The sequence below is a fragment of the Tenebrio molitor genome, chromosome X (genome assembly GCF_963966145.1).
Source record: "Tenebrio molitor chromosome X, icTenMoli1.1, whole genome shotgun sequence".
NCBI classification, from domain to species: domain Eukaryota; kingdom Metazoa; phylum Arthropoda; class Insecta; order Coleoptera; family Tenebrionidae; genus Tenebrio; species Tenebrio molitor.
Window position 1 is genome coordinate 1273384 of NC_091055.1, and position 20222 is coordinate 1293605.

Consider the following 20222-nt stretch of genomic DNA (forward strand, 5'->3'; position numbering starts at 1 on the left):
TAAAGTAAAATATCAAATAAAATTGTAATTGTACCAGTTCTGTATAAAATGTGTTGAATTTATCTGCAATAAAAAACAAACTTATGTGTATTTTACAAATACTGGGGAAAATTGATAAGCTATCTTCGCGGTTTCCTCTAATTTGAAGTGACACAATTATTTGTGTAGTTCTATGCGAAGACTTACATCGCTGCATAATAACTTAGTGATGAATTATTTAATTTATTTAATATTAATTCTAATATATAGTTTAGTAATTGATGCACAAGTCCCTGTACCAAGTAAGTATACGGATAATTAATACGATTTTTTAAATAATCGAAACCTAAAGCAAGTAAAATAACCAACTACATTTTCATTTTTAACATTTAGTAAGGAAAATAATCGTTGCTCCTGAAAAAAAAGTGTACAGTTACAGATATTTTCTTTTGGGGCGCGTTAATGTACTTAGTGTGTCAATAAAATGTGTAAATCAAGACAGTTGATCCTTTCAATAAAATTTTATGGCGACGGTTTAAAATTAGATTATAAAGTGTGATTTAATTTTATTTCTCAGGAGTGCTTTACTGTAATAGTAACATTGCAAACTGTATCGAGTGTCAGTTTATTACACTGTAAACTCCAAATATAACACAGTGTACTTGCTTATGCTTAAATTGCAACAGTTTTAATTTTTTGTTTTACTTGAATCATACTTTGGGTGAATACCTACTTGACGTAACTGTCTTTTTTAAATTGTTTTCTCTAGTTTTAGTAACACTTTTGACAGCTGTTTTCTAGAATAATTTTGACATCAACAGTTAACATTAAGTCAGCACAAACAATGCAAAAACAGCTAAAGTTGACTCAAGTTGCAAAAAACCATTTTGCATTTGCAACAGCACTTTTATGGCATTATTCATTTGAAATTACTTGAAAACTGTATTTATATGGAAAATATTCAATCCAAACTATGATTTTCTGGTACTTTTGTGCCCTTATTTGGTTTAAAAATATCGAAAAAATGCTGTTGCAAATGACAAGTGGTTTTTTGCAACTTGAGTCAACTATACTTTGCAAAATTCTGTTACACTATGTATTTTTTTTTTAAATTTCGGATTTTGAATTTAAATTGAAGCAGCTCTTTAAGATATATGAACAAAGATATATCAGATTGTTGGTTTCCGCTGCGGTTGTCCACGATGATTTTCAACAGTTTTCAATACCTATTAGCTTGCTTTTCAATGTTTGTTGAATGAATACATAATAAATGTATATTTTTTGACCACTTCTTTAGTTTCCATGGCACTCTATTCAAAACTAAAAATCAAAATTCGGACTCTACAATATTACTAATAAAATAAAAATGCGAATTTTGCGTTGAAATTTGGTTTGAGGCTAAAATAACGAAAATTGACGAAGCGAAGTCATATAGTCCAATTTTTACCGTTTTGAGGTGACGTCACGATTTCCTTCCTCGCTTTCTCTTTATTGAAACGACAGAAACAGAAAAAAACAAAAAAAAAGGCACGTTTATTTATTGATGGTCACTTTGAGGTTATTTTATGCTCCTGTCAATTTGACAATTTTTAATTTCTTTCACTTGTTACATTGATTACAAACATAACCTTTAGAAGCAATTGTCAACAAATTTGACACATTTATAGTTATTTATGATCAATTCAATTTTGTTTCTGATCCTATATATTATAGCTCAAACATTACTAGATAATGACGTCATCGCAAAAGGGTAAAAATTGGAGTATAGTTGGCTGGGTTTACAACAGTTAACTTACAGTTAAATTACATGAAAATATCAGGATATCTTCATTTTAAATGCGACACACTGTTTATATGAGTAGATTGAGTTAAATAAGAATCATTATTTTGATCTACCAATAATACGGGGTTGGTAATATTGAATTTTATTTTTAAAGCCGCATCCTTGATAAGTAACGTTTGACATTTCAAATCAAATTAAACATGCTGGTGAATCTGTTCGAGAGTCTAAAAGGAATAGTTAATTTATGTTTAGAACAAAATGGTTCATTTTTGTAATACCGTGCCTTCAAATAAATTCGGAATTAGAGTAGGTTGTGATTTATATATTTTATCTAGTAACGGTTGGTATAATGTGCTGTCCAAGGTCATTGCTGTGCCTTTAAAAATTGCATGTTACCAACCTCATAATAAAATCACAGCATACTCTAATTCCGAATTTATTTGAAGGCACGGTACATTATTCATTATTCATTAAAATGGTTTTTACACTTTACATTTTCAACATTTAATTGTATCTTGGCTGCCACCGAGTGCCAGCTGTCTTCCTTGTCACATAACCGACATAACTTATTGTTTTTAAATGTTGTGTCAAGTTAAAACATCCGGTCAATACCAATACGAGACAAAAAAAAAAACACCAATATTTTTAATTGTTTCATTGCCAACAGACTCGGTCATTAATTTTGTTAATCTCGGTGCGGTTAATGAAATGTGATTTTGACAGTTTGGATTTTTTGACATGTCACTAAATCTAGTGATATTCCATTGAAACAACTATATATTTTACAAGACATCACATAGCCAAAAAATAAAATTATTTGACTGATAACTGGGAAATACCCAATCCATCCTGAATTTACTTGTTTAGTATCCTGAGTATGGCAATAAAATTTCCACTTCCTGCGTAAAATTTATTTCGTCATTCTTATCGACCGCTCTATACAGGATAATTTTGAAATGCGTGTACAAATATTAACCACGAGTTACTGGCTTTCATGTAAAACTCGCAACAATTTTTTAAAAAATTCTGTCAAAAAATAAAATGACATTTATTTTTTGAGCTACAATTTCTTTTAATTGCTTTTAGTCTTCTACGTTGTCAAACAACCTCGTAGGTGAAATTTCGGCACATTTTAAAAATACACCCTATTTATTATAAATAAAATATTATTTAGTATTTTCTGGTTTTCAATTTCTACAAACATGTATTTTGCAATGAAGAAAGAACGAAAGAAAATTCTCATAATGCACAATATTATCAATAAAAAAATATAAAACGCTATCGTGGAAAATACAATTTCCGAAAACGTGTGGCGTAGCTTAATAAACTGTCAATTGCCAATTTTGACTTTTACGTTAATTTTATTTAAAAATGTATTTTCACTCAAGGCCACAAATTATTATTCATGACAGAGTCCTAGTTTCGAAATGGAAACGAAGAAATTAGTGACTGGGTTTACCATCCAAAACTTTGTTGGTATTTCGACAAAATGTTTTTTCATCACGGATATTAATACAACTGAAGCTACGCCATACGTTTTCAGAAATTTTGTTTTCCATAACCGTTTGTCATCTCTATTTTGTTGATCATATTATATAAATGTTAAAGATAAAGAAGAGAAAAAGATTGTCTTCTTTGAAATATGTCATTGAACCTAATTATTATATTAATACCGATGTTATTATTATTAATGACAGCGTCTGTATTGATTTGTGAGAAATAAATCTCAAATTGTCATATTATTTGATAGAAAACCCCCCACCTCCGGCAGAACCAGCGAAAAATGGTAGTGCAAAACCTACAAGCACCGACTGGCCTGGCCCTTATGAAAATCGAAAACCTTACTTGAGTGATTGGCTGTTGACAGGTTGTTGGTTGAACTGTAATAGTGACAACAACGTGACACTCAAAAATGTTGAATACGAAGGTTACGACGGATGGTACAACAACATAGCCCGACCACATTCTGGAGCAATTGGTATACGCACAATCCCTCAAGATTCAAAATTAAAATGATTCATATTTAAGACCGTCCGTTACTGCGACGATGGCCCGCAGCTTACGAAGATGGAAGTTATGAACCTGCAGGTTCAAAAAGACCAAACCCTCTACAGTTAAGCGAAAGTTTGCTAAAGGGTGAAACTGGTACCCAATCCGATACTGGAAAGAACGCATTGCTGGTGTTCTTTGGTATAATATCACGCTTTGGCCAAAATCCCAATTAATGTTTTTTTGTAGGCCAACAAGTAGTTGAAGAAATCTTAGATGCTCAGCGAGCAGCATGTCCACCGGAATATTTTAACATACCAATACCAGAAAATCACTCTTATAGGAAGTCGTTCAAACATACAAACCTGCCGTTTTTGAGAACTAGATACGACCAAACAACGGGCTATAGCCCAAACAATCCCAGACAACAAGTTTAGTGCGAAGTGAACCAATAAGATTCAGTGTTGAAGTTGGTTGTTTTGTAGTTGAACGAGATAACTCCTTATCTTGATGGTGGTTTGTTTTATGGCATCAGCAAGCAATGGGCTGACCAGTTGAGAACTTACGAAAATGGAACAATCGATCCAGATGGCCGTTTAGCATATTCACATGATAAACTGTTCCCAGCTTACAACAAAGAACGACTACCGATGGCCAATCCACCACCTCCTTTCTACCACTCCATGTTCGTGAAGTCCCACGAAACGTTGCCAGTTTCTCGATTTTTTAGTAAGTCTAGATTTCACATTCTCGTACGAAAATTACCGAACAGATTCCAGAACTTGGAAACCCACGTGGTAACGAAAATCCCTTTCTTCTTACTTTTGGCATCTTGTGGTTCCGATGGCACAATCTTCTTGCCGAACGAATAAGACATTTTCAGCCCGGATGGTCGAGCGAAAAAGTCTTCAACGAAGCTAGGAAATGGGTGATAGCAACTCAACAAAAAATCGTAGTCTACGACTGGCTTAAAGAATGGGTGATGGAACCCTTCCCGAACTACGAGAAATACGATCCAAGCATCGACCCCCAAATCGATCAATTTTTCCAATCAGCCGCGTTCAGATTTGGCCACACTCTAGTCGTTCCAGGGGTGTATTTGAGAGATTACATCCGCTCGAGTTGCAAACGTAGGTTTGACACGTGGAATCACAACACCGTTCGTACATGTAATTCGTTCTGGAGATCATTCGAGCCAATTGTCAAAGACGACGGTAACAACAGTGTCATCGATATCGATCGCCTCTTGATGGGAATGTCAGTTCAGCTGTCTGAACGCGAAGATCACAAAATTGTTGAAGATTTGCGTGGGAATGTTTTCGGAACTTTGGAGTTCCCCGTGAGGGATTTGATGGCTCTGAACATTCAAAGAGCTCGTGACCATGGATTGCCCGACTACAACACCGCCAGACAAGCTTTTGGTTTGCCAAGAGTCGGTTTCGACCATTTCAGACATGTGGAGGAAGAGGTAATCTACAGGGTGTTTTTGAAATGCGTGCAGAAATTTTAATCACGAGCTACAGGCCTCATGTAGAACTCGGAAAAAATATTTAAAAAATTCTGTCAAAAAATAAAATGACATTTATTAAAAAATAAAATGACATTTATTTTTTGAGCTATAATTTTTTTAAATTGATTTTAGTTTTCTACGTTGTCTTACAACCTCATAGGTAAAATTTCGGCACATTTTAAAAATACACCCTGTATATCATGTTTTATAAAATGTACGCCAATGCGAAGTAATCTATAGGAAATATGCTTTAAAACAAGGAAACTGCATTGTTACTCGTGGTTAAAATTTGTACACGCATTTCAAAAACATCCTGTACATTGATGGAAAGTACACAAACATTAAATGTAATTGTAGATACAAAATCAACTGAAATCGTTGTACAATAACTCTGATGACATTGATTTGTGGATCGGTGGTATTCTTGAAACTCAAGATGGAAAACCTGGAGAACTATTCAGAACGATAATACTGGATCAATTTCGAAGGATCAGAGATGGGGATCGATTTTGGTTCGAGAATACGGCAAATAAGTAAAACAACAACGGTTGACACTAAAAACAATATCCACGTTTTTTTGACATTTTGCAGTTTATTTACTGATCAAGAAATAAATCGCATCAAGGAGATTACCATCTACGATATAATAATGGCTGTTACGAAAATGGACGCAGATGATATACCGAAGAATCCGTTCAATGTACCAGTTAGTACAGGTGATTAAGACGATTTAAAGAAAAGTCAATACAATTGATTCATTCTTTTGCAGATTCCAATTTAATTAGTGGTTGCAAACTTGGGAAGTCTACTTGTAATGGAATGGATTGTTTCCACTTGCCACCACTTAATCAAACCAATTTAAATGAAACATGTGTAGGAAAAGAACAAGATTCTTATGACTATTTTAGCAACAGCGAAGTGTCCTACATTTTAACTTTTACGTGTGTTGGGGCATTTATCGTAGGTACGAAGCAAGCGCAGATTACCAAGAAAATTTGAACGGTCTTGTTTACTGATCGATTTGTTCGTTTCAAGGTTCCATAGGAGTAATTTACTTACTGATTCGGGTGAAGGAAAGACAGAACAGATTACAGAGAATAGAGGAAAACAAGACTACAAGAAATACTTTCAAAAGTGAGAAACATATCAACTATCCCTTATTTGTCGGTTAGTATCTTGGAATATTTCTGAATGACATTTGACAGAAAATCATTTTTGTAGTGACCGAGTGGTTAGGACAAAAAACACCGTCTAGAAGAGTTGTTGTGGTGGTAAAAGACGACAGGAAATTTTTAGATGTGATGTCTCAACGGGGAGAATTATTACGTGCTCTTGATTTTTCCATTCCTCGTAAACAAGTGCAGGTTTACCAAATCAGAGACGCACCGTTTTTAATCATAAAATGCACTCACGACTATGATTTGGTAAGAATTGCCCAAAGCAAGAAGTGCACAAGACAAACGTTGTATTCCAGGTGTTGAAATTTGAAAGTGACTACTTGAGAGAAAACTTCTTGAGCTCCTTTGATCCATTTTTGAGCAGCAGTGGACTAAAACGCGAAAACATCACGACATTTACTTTGAACGCCGCCCTGAAGAAAGTCATTACAAAGGCGGACCGTCAGATGCTTTTGGAAAGATTTTATCGCGTCGTTTTTGCCCAAGCTTTTAAGATCAAGTATTCGCAAAGGGAACTGTTAAATGTTGACGAAAGTCTGGAAAAAGAAATTGTGGATACGGAGCTTACGATCAGCGAATTCGCCGAGGCAATGAGCATGCGGTCGAAAGACGAATTTGTCAGGCGGATGTTCGCGTTAATCGACAAAGATAAAAATGGTTTTATCTCTTTTAGAGAATTCGTTGATTTGTTAATTATTTTTGCGAACGGATCCGAGCAAGAAAAAGCTAAGTTGTTGTTTGACATGTATGACGTCAACGCTGTGGGGTATTTGACAGAAGAAAATTTCATCGCGATGATCAAGTAGGTACGAGTCATTTGATTTTAACCGCTTTGACACTTGACATATTGCAGATCGTTTTTGGCAACTGTTGGGGGTAAAGTCGAGGAAGCAAAATTACAAGCTACAGTTAAAGGAATGATAGACAGAGCAGGACTTGGTCACAAGAAGCAGTTAGATTTCCAAGATTTCCTTAAAATGTTCGGAAACGACATCAAAAATTTGAGCAAAGCGAAAATCAATTTTCAAGGAGTCAGGTCCAGGGATCGGGGTTCGTTTTTGGAAGAAGCGCGAGACACGATTGAAAACATTTACGAGTAAGATTTGTTGAGTCGTTTTGTTTGTTTTTTGATTGTTGTGTATCGCAGGAGTCGACAAGAGATCCAAGAGCGTTTTCAAGGCGAAATCGGAACACCTGTCAGAGACACGAGCAAAATAATCGACGAGAGCCAAGCTGAATCGATCAAGACTGAATTGAATGTCGATCGGCCGAGATTCGCTTTCGTCAAATACATAGAGTTAAAGTCGAAAGAAATCTTCTGGATGACTTTGTACACTTTAGTCTTGTGGGCAATTTTTATCGAGAGGGCTTACTGTACGTTTAAACCGTGCGACCGATCAATTGATTGATTAATTTGGTGTTGCAGATTATTCGGTGGAGCGTGAACATTCGGGTCTTCGGAGGATTGCAGGATATGGAGTTACCGTCACCAGAGGCGCTGCTTCAGCCATGATGTTCACTTACTCTTCGTTGCTTATAACGATGTGCAGAAATACCATCACGTATTTGCGTGATACCATCGTTAATAAATATTTTCCATTTGACGCGTCCGTGGAAATTCACAAATACATCGCCATTTGGGCTTTCATTTTTACCGGTAATTCCTACAACTGCAAGCTCTACAATTGAGTAATTTGTGTTTTCAGTGATGCACATAGTGGGACACGCTTTTAATTTCTATCACATTTCAACCCAAACCGCTGACGATTTGACTTGTCTCTTCCGAAACTTTTTCCACTCGTAAGAACAAATCCTGACAAATAAATAACAACTAAAATATTTTTACAGAACCCACGAATTGCCAAAGTTTCACTACTGGTGTTGGCAAACTATAACTGGCTTTACTGGTGTTATCTTAACACTCATCTGGGCTCTCATGTATATTTTTGCCCAAAACATCGTCCGCCGAAAAATATATAATTGGTTTTGGTACACCCACAACATGTACCCGTTATTTTTTATTTTCATGGTTTTACACGGAACTGGCCGTTTAATTCAGGTAAAATAAAAAATACCACAACTATTTGAAGAAATAATAATATTGCAGCCGCCATTCTTTTATTACTTCTTCTTGGGCCCTGTGATTCTTTTCACGATGGACTTATTGGTCAGTATCAGCCGCAAAAAAGTCGAAATTCCCGTCATACGAGCAGAAATATTACCTTCAAGTAAGTTGTTTGAGTTAATTAAAGCACTAACTTATGTGGCTTTATTTTAGACGTAACCATGCTAGAATTTAGGAGACCGGAAAACTTCCAATATAAATCAGGTCAATGGATTAGAATAGCTTGTTTAAGTTTAAATAAAAGTGAATATCACCCGTTTACTTTGTCTTCGTCCCCCGATGAAGATAATTTAACAGTTCATATTAGAGCTGTCGGTCCTTGGACTATTCTGATTAGAACTTTGTACGACAACATTAACAAGTCCAACTCTCTGCTGCCTAAAGTAAGAATATTTAATAAATTAGTCCAATTGGGACTCTGAAAAAACAAATCGTAGCTTTACTTGGACGGTCCTTTTGGTGAAGGTCATCAAGACTGGAACAAATTTGATGTATCGATCTTAATCGGTGGAGGAATTGGTGTGACCCCTTTTGCAAGTATATTAAAAGATGTAGTCTACAGAGCCAATCAAACCCGTTGCAAAAAAGTATTTTATATTGATTATGTGAACACATAATATTGCATTCGTTTTTAGGTTTACTTTATTTGGGTGTCCAGAACACAAAAACAGTTTGAATGGTTGGTCGATATAATTCGAGACCTCGAATATAAAGACAGAAAGGCGATAATTAGCTGTCACATTTTTATAACGCAGTTTTTCGAGAAGTTTGATTTGCGCACGATATTTTTGTACATCTGCGAACGCCACTACCAGAGAGTGTCTAATCGTTCGCTTTTTACAAATCTGAAAGCTGTGACACATTTTGGACGACCTAATTTTGAACGATTTTTCAGTACGGTGGATTCGTTGCACGAAAATGTGAGGGGGTCTCATCTTTTAGGACAAATAAAATTACAATTGCACATTTACAGGTCAATTCCGTTGGGGTGTTCAGCTGCGGCCCACCTTCGATGACTTCTAGTGTAGACACAGCCTGCAATAAGATAAATAACACTACATTTAAACGATTTGAACATCATTACAAGAACTTCTAATTTTTGCTTACCTATTATGTAAATGATTTTGTATTTGCATCTTTATCAATAAAAATTATATTTCATAAGCTGTTGTCTAATTTATCCAATCAATATTAAAACTGAACGCAGGTATCGACAAAAAAAGCTTTTTCATAATTTCTTGTAATTTGCCAACAATTTTTTTACCATCAATTATAGGTACCTACTTCACGTTGACAAACTCACAAATATAAAATACACGAGAAATGATCATGCAAACAGAGAATGAGCATATTAGTAGGACAATATTAATACCCCATTCAATTAGTACATTTATTATTAAATAAACATTTGAGGTACTGGCGGGAACATGATAAATGCAGACATTCGTGATTGGTTCGTTCAGTCTGGACTGTGAACTCGTAGTAAGATTAAGACAACGTTTAGTAAAAGTTGAGTGATTTTTTATCGTTTAAACCAGGAAACGAACGGTTTAGTGCTTAAATATTGTTAATAATTTGAAAGTAAACTCTCTGTAAGTCATTCTAGGGCATAACGATTAACGCAGCTTGTCGAGCAAGCATTTAGGGTTTTTATTTTCTTGCGCTCACCATGAAGTCAAATTTAAAAATTTGGCGGGAGTCTGCCAGCGTAATTCTGGCTGCAAAATCCGTCTTTTCTCAGTCGAGCGCCACCAATTACAAGATTTTATGTTTAAAACGGAGCTCCAAGTCAGAATTTATGCCAGGAACTTATGTTTTTCCGGGAGGAAGTATATCAAAGAGCGACAGCACTATCGATTGGATACGTTTGTATGAAAAATTTGGTGTTCACAAGGAATCGTTGGATGATTTAAAATTGACCGAAAATGTACCTAATGTATTGCAAAACAGTGAGGAGAATGGATTACCGAAATATTTGTCCTTCAGGATATGCGCCATTAGAGAGACTTTTGAAGAATGTGGAATTTTGCTGTGTAAAACCCCTAAACAAAATTCTGATACAAATTCCAATTGGGCTTCTTTTATTGGTAAATTTATGTAATATTATAACTGATCGCAATTTTAGAATGGATTGTATAGGAGGACATGAATTAAGCACTTGGCAGCACAAGGTACATGATGATTCTAGGGAGTTTATAAACTTGTGTAGACATTTTGAGGTTTATCCTGATGTTTGGTCACTGAAAAATTGGAGCAATTGGGTCACTCCTCCTTCTTATTTGACTTCAAAGTTTAATACAATATTCTTCTTAGCTACTTTACATCAATTGCCAGCAGTGCAGAAAGATGAAAGAGAAGTGCAAGATTTAATGGTGTGTTTTAATTTTGAGATTGTTTGATAGTTAATTATATTAATTATAGTGGACCACACCAGATGACTGCATTGAGATGAATACCCAACAAACTGTATTACTTCCAGTGCCACAATTTTATGAAATGTCACGCTTAAAAACAATGCCTGATATTGATATTCTTTCCAATTTTGCTGCACAAAGATCAAAATTTGGCTTTGAAACTTACTGGCCTTACAGAATTAAAACAGAAAATGGTCTCTATTCGATCTTGCCAGGTAAGTCCTTCATTAGGACCTTGAAAATTTAGAATCCTAAAAGGTCATGGTTTCTAAAAATGTTGTCTTAGCTTGATTCAGTTATACATTAATAAGAATTATGTCTCAGTTTTTATTGCTATTAATAAACGGTTTTTTTAAGGTGATGACTTATATCCCTCTGAAATTGATAAAAATAACACAGAAATTCCTCATGTACCGAATTTATCAGACTGTGCAACAAAAAACAGGATCTTACATAAGTCAGAATATTCAAACATTGTCAAAGTAGAGAATTTTGTGCCCAAATGTAATCATATCGCACCAAAAAGCAGTTAAGAGATGATAAAATATGTATTATTATTACGCAGAAACATTTTTATGTCAATAAAAAACTATTTATGCAAATTGAATTATTTCTGATCGTTATGTATGTATTTACTTGTGTTACGTTTCTGATTGACATCGAAATATTATTATTAAGAGACAAAAATTACTTTAAGAAAAAGCAAAATTGTTGTTTTTATTCATATTTATACATTATACAGGCTGTCTTAAAAAAAAACGGACCACGCTATAACTTTGCTATCGATGAACCAAATGAAAAAAATTAAACAGGAAACAAAATGGCTCTAAAAACACTACAAACCTGAGTGAGCGTATAATTTTTATACCATTTACCCATTTTTTTCTGATTATAATGGCATAAAAAAACTTACCCTTTGATTACAAAATTTTCGAGAAACAAAGGATAATAAACGCTGTTCAAAAATCAAAAAACCATTGTGGTGCAAATAAGACACATTTTTCATGACATTTCCTATTACTTATCACAGTGACAGTTAAGTCATTTGCACCACAATGGTTTTTTTGATTTTTGAACAGCGTTTATGTTATAGCGTGGGCCGTTTTTTTAAAGACAGCCTGTATAATCAAATATTGAGAAAATTCCAACTTGATTTCTTTTGTTTTTTCAAATGTTTAGGAGTAATTTATCACCACAAGTATTGTCGAATTACTAGATATTTATTTTCTAGTCGTTTAATAAATTTTTATTCTTATTATTTCCAATATGATGTGGAATTGAAGTCCGTGTGACTGTAACTTGCGCTCTCTCTTTTTTGTACTTCAGTGGTTTCATATGACATTTGACTTTTTTGACAGCAGTGACAGCACCTAACTTCAGTGATGTGTTTTTTATTATGACAGTGGGATGGGTGCTAAGTAATGTGGATTAATTTATAAATTAAGCAGCAATGGCAATAGGTTAAATACAATAAATCACGAAGAACGCGAACGAAATAATTAAAAAATGTGTAAACCATGTGATAAATAATTTAATAAATAAACAGTTGTTACAGTTGATTGTGACAGTTGACAAGTGCCAGCTCAGCTTAATAACTTTTGATGAAATTTCTGTTTTTTGAGTAATTTTTGAAAATTATGGCGTATGAGAATGGGATAAGTAACGTGGAAGTTCCGACGGCATTTATCGAGTCGTTGCAAGCCGACTTCAAGAACCTGTCTGTAGAATCAAAAAAGAAATACCCAGCAATCAAAGAGGTAAATTAATTTAACAACCAGCGTAATTTTATTTATAAATAAATTTTAGTCGTGCGAAGAAGCTGTTGTTAAACTTAAAACAGCCCTCTCCACCCCTCAAACATCAATTTATTATGTTATTAATCAAGTAATTTATCCATTATCCCAAGGATGTGAAACTAAAGACGTCAAATTAATCAAAGTAAGTGCCGTTTTTAATCAAGCGAGTGTATTTTAAATGGTAATTTTAAGTGCTGTTTACAAATCATTCAAAAATTAATAACTCATCAATTGATCGATCAAAAAGGGGCACTCTATATTACTGACACATTATGGACATTAATGGAGTCAGGGATAGAAGAAGTAAAAATTCTTCAATCTGTTACACTGTTACTTACAACAAATACAGTAGTGCATGGAGATACTTTGGCTAGGGTAAAATTAAAAAAAATAAAAATTATATAATGATTTACTGTAATTGTTTTAGACCTTAGTCCTTTGTTTTCGGTTACATTTTGCAAAAAATTCAACAACAATTAACACAGCAGGAGCCACAGTGAGACAATTAGTTTCATTAGTATTTGAAAGAGTTGTTGCTGAAGATGAAATACTGTCAAGAAATGAAAATACTCCTTCAATTAGGCAGATTAATATGGAAGACTTTAAAATCCCTAGTGGGACACCACCAAAGGGCTTACCTCCTTGTGCAGCTGACGCATATTTATTGTTTCAGGATCTAGTTCAACTTGTTAATGCAGATCAACCCTATTGGCTAATAGGAATGACTGAAATGACGCGTACATTTGGACTGGAATTGCTAGAATCAGTTCTCACGCAATTTTCAGTTGTTTTTTACAAGGTTTGTATTTTTTGTACTGTGACATAATTTTATTAGGACTTTTTTAGAATGCGGAATTTAGTTTTCTACTAAAAGAACGAGTTTGTGCACTAGTAATTAAATTATTTTCACCTAACATCAAATATCGAAGTACTTTACCATCCAGTGTTCAGCAGGCTACTCCATTTGAGAAGCCTTATTTTCCCATCAGTATGAGGTTGCTAAGAGTTGTGTCTATCTTAATTCAGAAATACCACAGTCTACTTGTGAGTGTCCTCTGAAGAAATTTGAATCTTGTATCTTAAATTTCATTATCTTTTAGGTAACCGAATGTGAGATATTTTTATCTTTGATTGTGAAATTTTTGGATCCTGACAAACCAACCTGGCAGCGGTCTTTAGCGCTCGAAGTTTTGCACAAAATGACGATCCAACCGGAACTTCTAAACTCGTTTTGTAAATGTTATGATCTTAACAAACACACGACTAGTATTTTTCAGGACATTGTCAATTCTTTAGGAGCTTATGTCCAGTCACTTTTTGTGAATCCACAACTGCAGATCAATAACACAAGTACGCTTAGATTTCGCAGTTGGTTTTTGTTAATTTATGTAATTTTCAGTGAACATAACTCAAGGACAACCGCCTGTTTTTCTGGGGGGTTTACCGGCAGGTCCCGGGGTTTCACCCCAGCCCGGTTTTCTTTTGCGCGGTGTTTGGCTACCCATTGTCGTGACATTCCCAACAGGTCAAACAAAATCAACTTAGTGAGTTACATATTAATGAAACAGGCTTTTTAATAATGCAATAAACAGTTTAGAGATGTTGGATAAAATTGAGCCCCCGACAATTCCTGACGGTTACGGCATTTCAATCGCTTATGCGAGTCTCTTGGAAATAATACGGTCGCTACAAATCACTATAGGTCCTCAGCAACAAGTCGAGGGTGACTCCGCTCCAATCCAAACCAAAGAAGTCGACAAAGAACTGTATTGTCAATTAATTAAGTCGAGCTGGTGCGGCCTTCTCGCAGCTCTGAGTCCGCTGATCGACGCCAGTACGGACGAATCGATCACGGAAAATGTGCTTAAAGCGATACAAACGTACGCTTCGCTTTGTGGGGAGTTAAATCTGGAAACTCCCAGAGACGCTTTTATTACGGCAATTTGCAAGTCGTCGCTTCCGCCTCACTACGCGTTGACAGTGTTGAACACTGTCACCTCCGGATCTGGACTAAGAACAGGTTTGTTTTTGGTTTTGAATCGTTTTGTGGTACCAGTTTGTCAATTTTAGGTCACAGAGACAGTCAAGAGTTGAATGCGCAGCTAGTAGCACAGTATGGAGAGGCTGATTACAGGCAACAAGTCGTTGCAGTGGGCACACCTCTACCCACTTCTTCAGTTCCTGCAGGTTAGTCGCTTGTTTTCGAGAATTAGTAAGTACTCTGTGTGCGATGACATCAACTCCGTTCGCGGCACAGGTGCGAATTCTAATAAACGCGTCTCGACGGCTTTTCGCCCGTTGCAATGCAATCCATTGAGTTTCACGTTTAATTTATTTGTTGCAGGCACCCAGCAAGGTCCTGTGATGCTTACTTCAAAGAATCTACAGTCGATGCGAGCTTTGTTAAGTCTGGCTCACTGTCACGGCAGTATCTTGGCAACGTCTTGGCATTTAGTCCTCACCACTTTACAACATCTGGTCTGGATTCTCGGTTTGAAACCTTCAACAGGAGGAAGCCTAAAAGCGGGGCGTTCTACCGCAGACTCCAACGCGGTGATAACAACTTCAGTGATGGCAGATTTGCCAGTTTTGTCCCAAATGTTGAGCAGATTGTTTGAATCGAGTCAGTATTTAGACGACGTAGCGCTACATCACTTGATCAACGCGCTTTGTAAATTGTCGCAAGAGGCTATGGAACTAGCCTACTCCAATAGAGAACCGTCTCTATTTGCTGTTGCCAAATTATTAGAAACTGGCTTGGTGAACATGCCTAGAATCGAGGTGTTGTGGCGACCTTTGACCAATCATCTGTTAGAGGTCTGTCGTCACCCTCACATCAGAATGAGGGAATGGGGAGTCGAAGCCGTGACCTATTTAGTGAAATCGGCGTTGCACTTTAAACACACTGTACCCTTGAGAGACAATCAAAAGCTACAAACTTTACTTTTGGGGCCTCTGTTCGAACTGTCTTCGGTACCTCACGGCGACGTAAGACAACGACAGTTGGAATGCGTTCTGGAGATTTTGCACGGCGCAGGGGAAACACTTTCCCATGGGTGGCCCCTAGTTTTAGGGATAATTGGTGCCGTCAATGATCAACACGGGTGAGTTGGCACAACTGACATACCGGAATTAAATACCGCAATGCCGTAATTAAAGAAACTCTTGCAAATGTAAAAACCGGCCTGTTCAAGAGTGTAGTTTGAGTGATTCCCGCAGAGCGCTAGTAAATTGGCGCTGTTTGGGGATATTATTCATCTTAAGTTTTTATCCAAATGACATTTTGAATTTGAAGTCAAAAACTCTTGTTTTTTGCTGCTTTGAAATTAAATTCGTGAATTTTTTCCTTATTGTTCGTTGTTTTGGTGTTTAGTGTTGTTCTTTATTATAATATTGCGTATTGATTATTATTTTTAGTGAAGCGCACGTTTTGTGGCATCCTCATCGACGGAAATTGGCTCTTTCTCGGAAACATTTTCATAATGCATTTTTAATGAAACGAACACGCCGGTACAGCAGGTCGTGATAAAAACGATAAAACGTATTTTAATTTTGATTTGTCAAAATTCGCGTGAGGACTTTTTCAAGTGATCAAGTTTTGTGTTTTTGGTTTCAGCGAAAATTTGATTCGTATCGCTTTCCAATGCCTCCAACTCGTCATCACTGATTTTCTACCGGTAATGCCTTGGAGGTGTCTACCGTTGTGCGTGGATACAGTTGCGAAATTCGGTTCGCAAACGCAAGAACTCAACATTTCGCTGACAGCAGTTGGACTGATGGTAAGATCGACAAGAGTCTTGTCAAACGCGTCTTTAATGTTGATCAATTGTAGTGGAACATTTCGGATTATTTCCATCAAAACCAAGGCAAGTTAAGTCAAACGTTAACCGAAGATGCAGCAGTTCTTCCCGATTTTCCCGGAACTTTGAACATGCCCAGTTTTGACAAGTTGTGGATGTGTCTGTACGCGAGGTTAGGTGAATTGTGCGTTGATACCAGACCCGCTGTAAGGAAGTCGGCGGGTCAGACTTTGTTTTCGACAATTTCTGCGCACGGTGGCTTGTTGAAACAGTCCACCTGGCAGGCTATTTTATGGCAAGTACTGTTTCCTCTTCTCGACAAAGTCAGGAGTTTGTCGAACTCGGCAAGTAGTGAAAAAGTTGATGCCGGTGGTAACATTCTGATTCATCATACGAGGAATACAGCGCAGAAACAATGGGCCGAGACCCAAGTTTTAACACTGTCGGGTGTTGCGCGCGTCTTCAACACCAAAAGACTGTTGCTGCAAGCTCTCGGAGATTTTCCAAGAGCTTGGTCCATACTTCTGGAGTTCATAGAGAACGCAGCGTTGAGTAAAAACAACGAGGTTTCGATCGCTGCTTTGAAGTCGTTCCAAGAGATACTCTTCCTGAGCAAGAGTCAAAATGTGGACAATAAAACTGCGGTGATCGAAGATAGAGAAATCTGGGCGATCGCTTGGAAAGTGTGGGTGAAAATTGGAACGGAAATTACATTACCAGTACTGGAAGTCGAAGGGACTACAAGTGAAGACTTCTATTTTCCTAGTCAGACGTTTTTGACCGCGTTGGTTCAAATTTTTCCCAGCGTGTTTCAACACATCAAAAGCAACTTCAATCTGGACGATTTGAAACAGTTGGGTACGGTTCTGACCAATGCGGTTAGCGTCCCCGCTTACGGAGAAACCACACCTTACATTATTTCAACGTCGTCGGATGTCAGTTTGACACCTTTGCACGACGGGGTCCTGCACACGATGGAACTTCTTCAAAAGGAAGCTCTGTCAAGGAACAACAGCAAAATGATTCCCGAGATCTTCAAGAGGTTGTTGATTTTTGCCAAATTTACGTGCTCGCCACCGAATTTCGGCAAACTAGAGAATAAGCACAATAAAGTTACCGACTGGATCACCATGAACTATATACCTTTCGGCGAAAAAGCGATGACCATGACGGTGAAGCTGTACGAGAAGACCGCGGAAAATCCAGAAGTGATCAGTTCAAATATTCTGCACGGAATCGTGGCGACATTGCACAAACCTCTGGCGTTAAAATACAACTGCTTTTCCAACAGTATTTGGAAGTTAGCCGCGAACAGCCTGATCAGCGTGTTAAAAACCGGCTTAAAAGTCGCCAGAGTTCACGGGAATCAGTTCGCAGCGATGTGGACGGAGCTTGCTACGACTCTGAACGACTTTTTGTTTCCCAGCATGTGCGCACCAGCAGACAAAGGTCTGGACGAGATGGTCTCCGACGAAACGACAGATTGTCAATTGATTGAGTTGCTGCGGACCGAGGTTTTACCCTACTCGAGTCAAATTCCAAAAGAGTTCGTCATGCAAGTGGTCATTTTACTTAACAAAGGGTCGATACATTCGGCCACGAACGTCAGAGCCGACACGGATTCGGAGTTGACGCTCAGAGAGGAGTTCGCGAAGACGTGTTTCGAGACTTTGTTGCAGTTTTCGTTGATAGACGGTGACAATAAGGCACTAGTGGTCAACGGCGACGATCTGGCCGGGCAATTGGCCGTCACTTCGTTGTTGCAACGGTTCCAAGAGGTTCTAGAGAAGTACACTGACGACGAAAAACTAAGCGGGAAGTGTCCACTACCTAGGTAAATAAATCAATCGGAATTGTTTTTATGTGTCTGACGGCGTTTTTAAAGGTATCGTCTTTCCGAAATATCTTTCGTGTTGAAAGCTGTTACTACACTGATTATATCGATGAAGAAGGCGCCCATTAGAGGTAGATGCAGATGTTTGGGGATAACTCATTTTTGAAAAATTTTTGTTTCAGAAGATAGTACAGCGTGGGAACACTTGATAAAATTGTACCCGTTTTTGGTCGAGTGTACAACTACAACGTCTACTCAAGTTTCGAGACCTCTAAGAGAAGCTCTCCTACAATTCTGTGATTTATTACAACCACCTACGAGTAAGAAGGCGAATGGTGAAAAAATTTGATTTCTTTAAGTGATTGTACCTGCCCCGACGATATCAATCATATCTTGAGATTGGTTTAACGAATTATTTATACATTTACATTAGTATTGCATACATAGTTGTTTTACATTTTAACACTTCCATCGTTTTGCCATTATCTACCATTTTTAAATTAGTTATGTTCTATTCTGTTATTATACATATGTATTTGGAGAAGTTTGTAAAGTTTTTAGTGTTAATAAAATATTTAAAATAGGGAACTCCTCCATTTTTGTAAATGTTGCGATTACTATAAAAGTGTTTTTTTTTTTAATCTGCCGTCAAAGTTGGCGTTGAAGAGTCGATTGAAAAAAAAACACCCGTTATGTATACAACGTGTCTCAGAAATAAGTACATTAATTTTAACTTGTAATAAAACTCGTTAAGTAACAGAAACAATAAATTTAAATATATTTTTTCCTAAACCTTGAAGTTATCCAATTAAAATTATTTAAAGATTTGAAGAAAAAACAAATGCAAGAAAACTTTCACTTGTTTCTTGCTAACTTTATTACTTAATTTTTTTTAATGTTCGTAATAGTCCGCATAAGGTTTTTAGGGAAAGAAAAATGGGAAAAGTTGCCTGGAAAATTAGAAAATTCGGAAAAAAATTGAAGTGCTTTTTTTCTATGGGATTTTTGTAGAACTCAAGGCCATAACTCGGTATTCGAACGATGGAAATGCATAAGGTTTTTTTTGTTTTGTTCGTTACGGTCTTGAAAAAGTTTTCAAGAAAAAAAATTGCGATAATGACAAAGGAAAGTCGGAAAATTCGGGAAAACTACAAAAATTATGCACTCTCGATCATAACTGACAATAAAAACGCCATATTTGACTGATTTTTTTTTTTTTTTTGTTCGATATGCCCCCGGGATAGAAATGACTCAATTGAATGTTTTCAATTAGAAAAAAAAACTAGCCAAAATTAAAATAAGATTATGTACATTTGTTTTTACTTTTGTGTTGTTGCGCAATCTGTCCAACAAATGTAGTAGTTTTATTTCTGTTCCAATTTATTTCGCTACGTGTACAAATGTCATTTGACAGTGATGAAAAATTAATTCAGTTGTTTATTTTTAATTGAATTATGATTCTGTTTTAAGTTAATCGCAATTGTTTCATGAAATGAATTAAGTTTCATCGTTTTATCTCAAACAAATTTACAGATTCTCAATAGTTTTTCACAAATTCACAAAACGATCACAAACAAATTTATTGAAATTTGGATTGGACAAGACGTCTGTCGGGTCAGCCAGTAATTAATATTAAACCGACCCCAATGAATCTCCCATACCTAAGAGAATGACAAAATGTCGCCTAAAATTAGTGTATTAATCCGTAAAAATTCCCATGAAGTAGGTAATCAGAGTAATCACTAATCATTACACGAAGTATTCCAGCATACCTTTGTTATTACGAATTGTTGTGGCAGTCCTTCATATACCCC

The 20222-nt window shown here is 36.4% G+C and overlaps 3 protein-coding genes across 4 annotated transcripts; all 3 read left to right on the forward strand.

The window, feature by feature from the left end:
• Positions 1 to 138: 138 nt before the first annotated feature.
• LOC138140258 (dual oxidase 2-like) lies at positions 139 to 9728 on the forward strand. Its single transcript, XM_069061134.1, has 22 exons — positions 139 to 281; positions 3513 to 3740; positions 3791 to 3952; positions 4001 to 4182; positions 4237 to 4480; positions 4531 to 5219; positions 5619 to 5794; positions 5853 to 5977; positions 6031 to 6225; positions 6297 to 6428; positions 6483 to 6685; positions 6736 to 7241; positions 7293 to 7535; positions 7587 to 7813; positions 7866 to 8096; positions 8146 to 8239; positions 8288 to 8498; positions 8547 to 8667; positions 8718 to 8947; positions 9002 to 9151; positions 9200 to 9484; positions 9538 to 9728. The coding sequence occupies exons 1-22, from the start codon at positions 173 to 175 to the stop codon at positions 9658 to 9660; spliced, it is 4866 nt and encodes a 1621-aa protein (XP_068917235.1). The 5' UTR covers positions 139 to 172; the 3' UTR covers positions 9661 to 9728.
• A 264-nt stretch (positions 9729 to 9992) lies between these two features.
• LOC138139580 (acyl-coenzyme A diphosphatase NUDT19-like) lies at positions 9993 to 11580 on the forward strand. Its single transcript, XM_069059877.1, has 4 exons — positions 9993 to 10651; positions 10704 to 10936; positions 10986 to 11193; positions 11336 to 11580. The coding sequence occupies exons 1-4, from the start codon at positions 10234 to 10236 to the stop codon at positions 11509 to 11511; spliced, it is 1035 nt and encodes a 344-aa protein (XP_068915978.1). The 5' UTR covers positions 9993 to 10233; the 3' UTR covers positions 11512 to 11580.
• A 673-nt stretch (positions 11581 to 12253) lies between these two features.
• Positions 12254 to 18996, forward strand: mon2 (Mon2 homolog, regulator of endosome-to-Golgi trafficking). Of its 2 annotated transcripts, none has more exons than XM_069059874.1 (14): positions 12254 to 12735; positions 12785 to 12916; positions 12967 to 13149; positions 13202 to 13573; positions 13621 to 13818; positions 13875 to 14124; positions 14174 to 14318; positions 14367 to 14794; positions 14845 to 14961; positions 15119 to 15878; positions 16391 to 16553; positions 16607 to 18408; positions 18460 to 18539; positions 18591 to 18996. In XM_069059874.1, exons 1-14 carry the CDS (start codon positions 12616 to 12618, stop codon positions 18755 to 18757), a joined length of 4917 nt encoding a protein of 1638 aa, XP_068915975.1. In that variant the 5' UTR covers positions 12254 to 12615; the 3' UTR covers positions 18758 to 18996. The 2 variants fall into 2 exon arrangements, with proteins under 2 accessions (XP_068915975.1, XP_068915976.1); XM_069059875.1 differs by having other exon boundaries at positions 12255 to 12735; positions 18594 to 18996.
• Positions 18997 to 20222: the final 1226 nt, after the last annotated feature.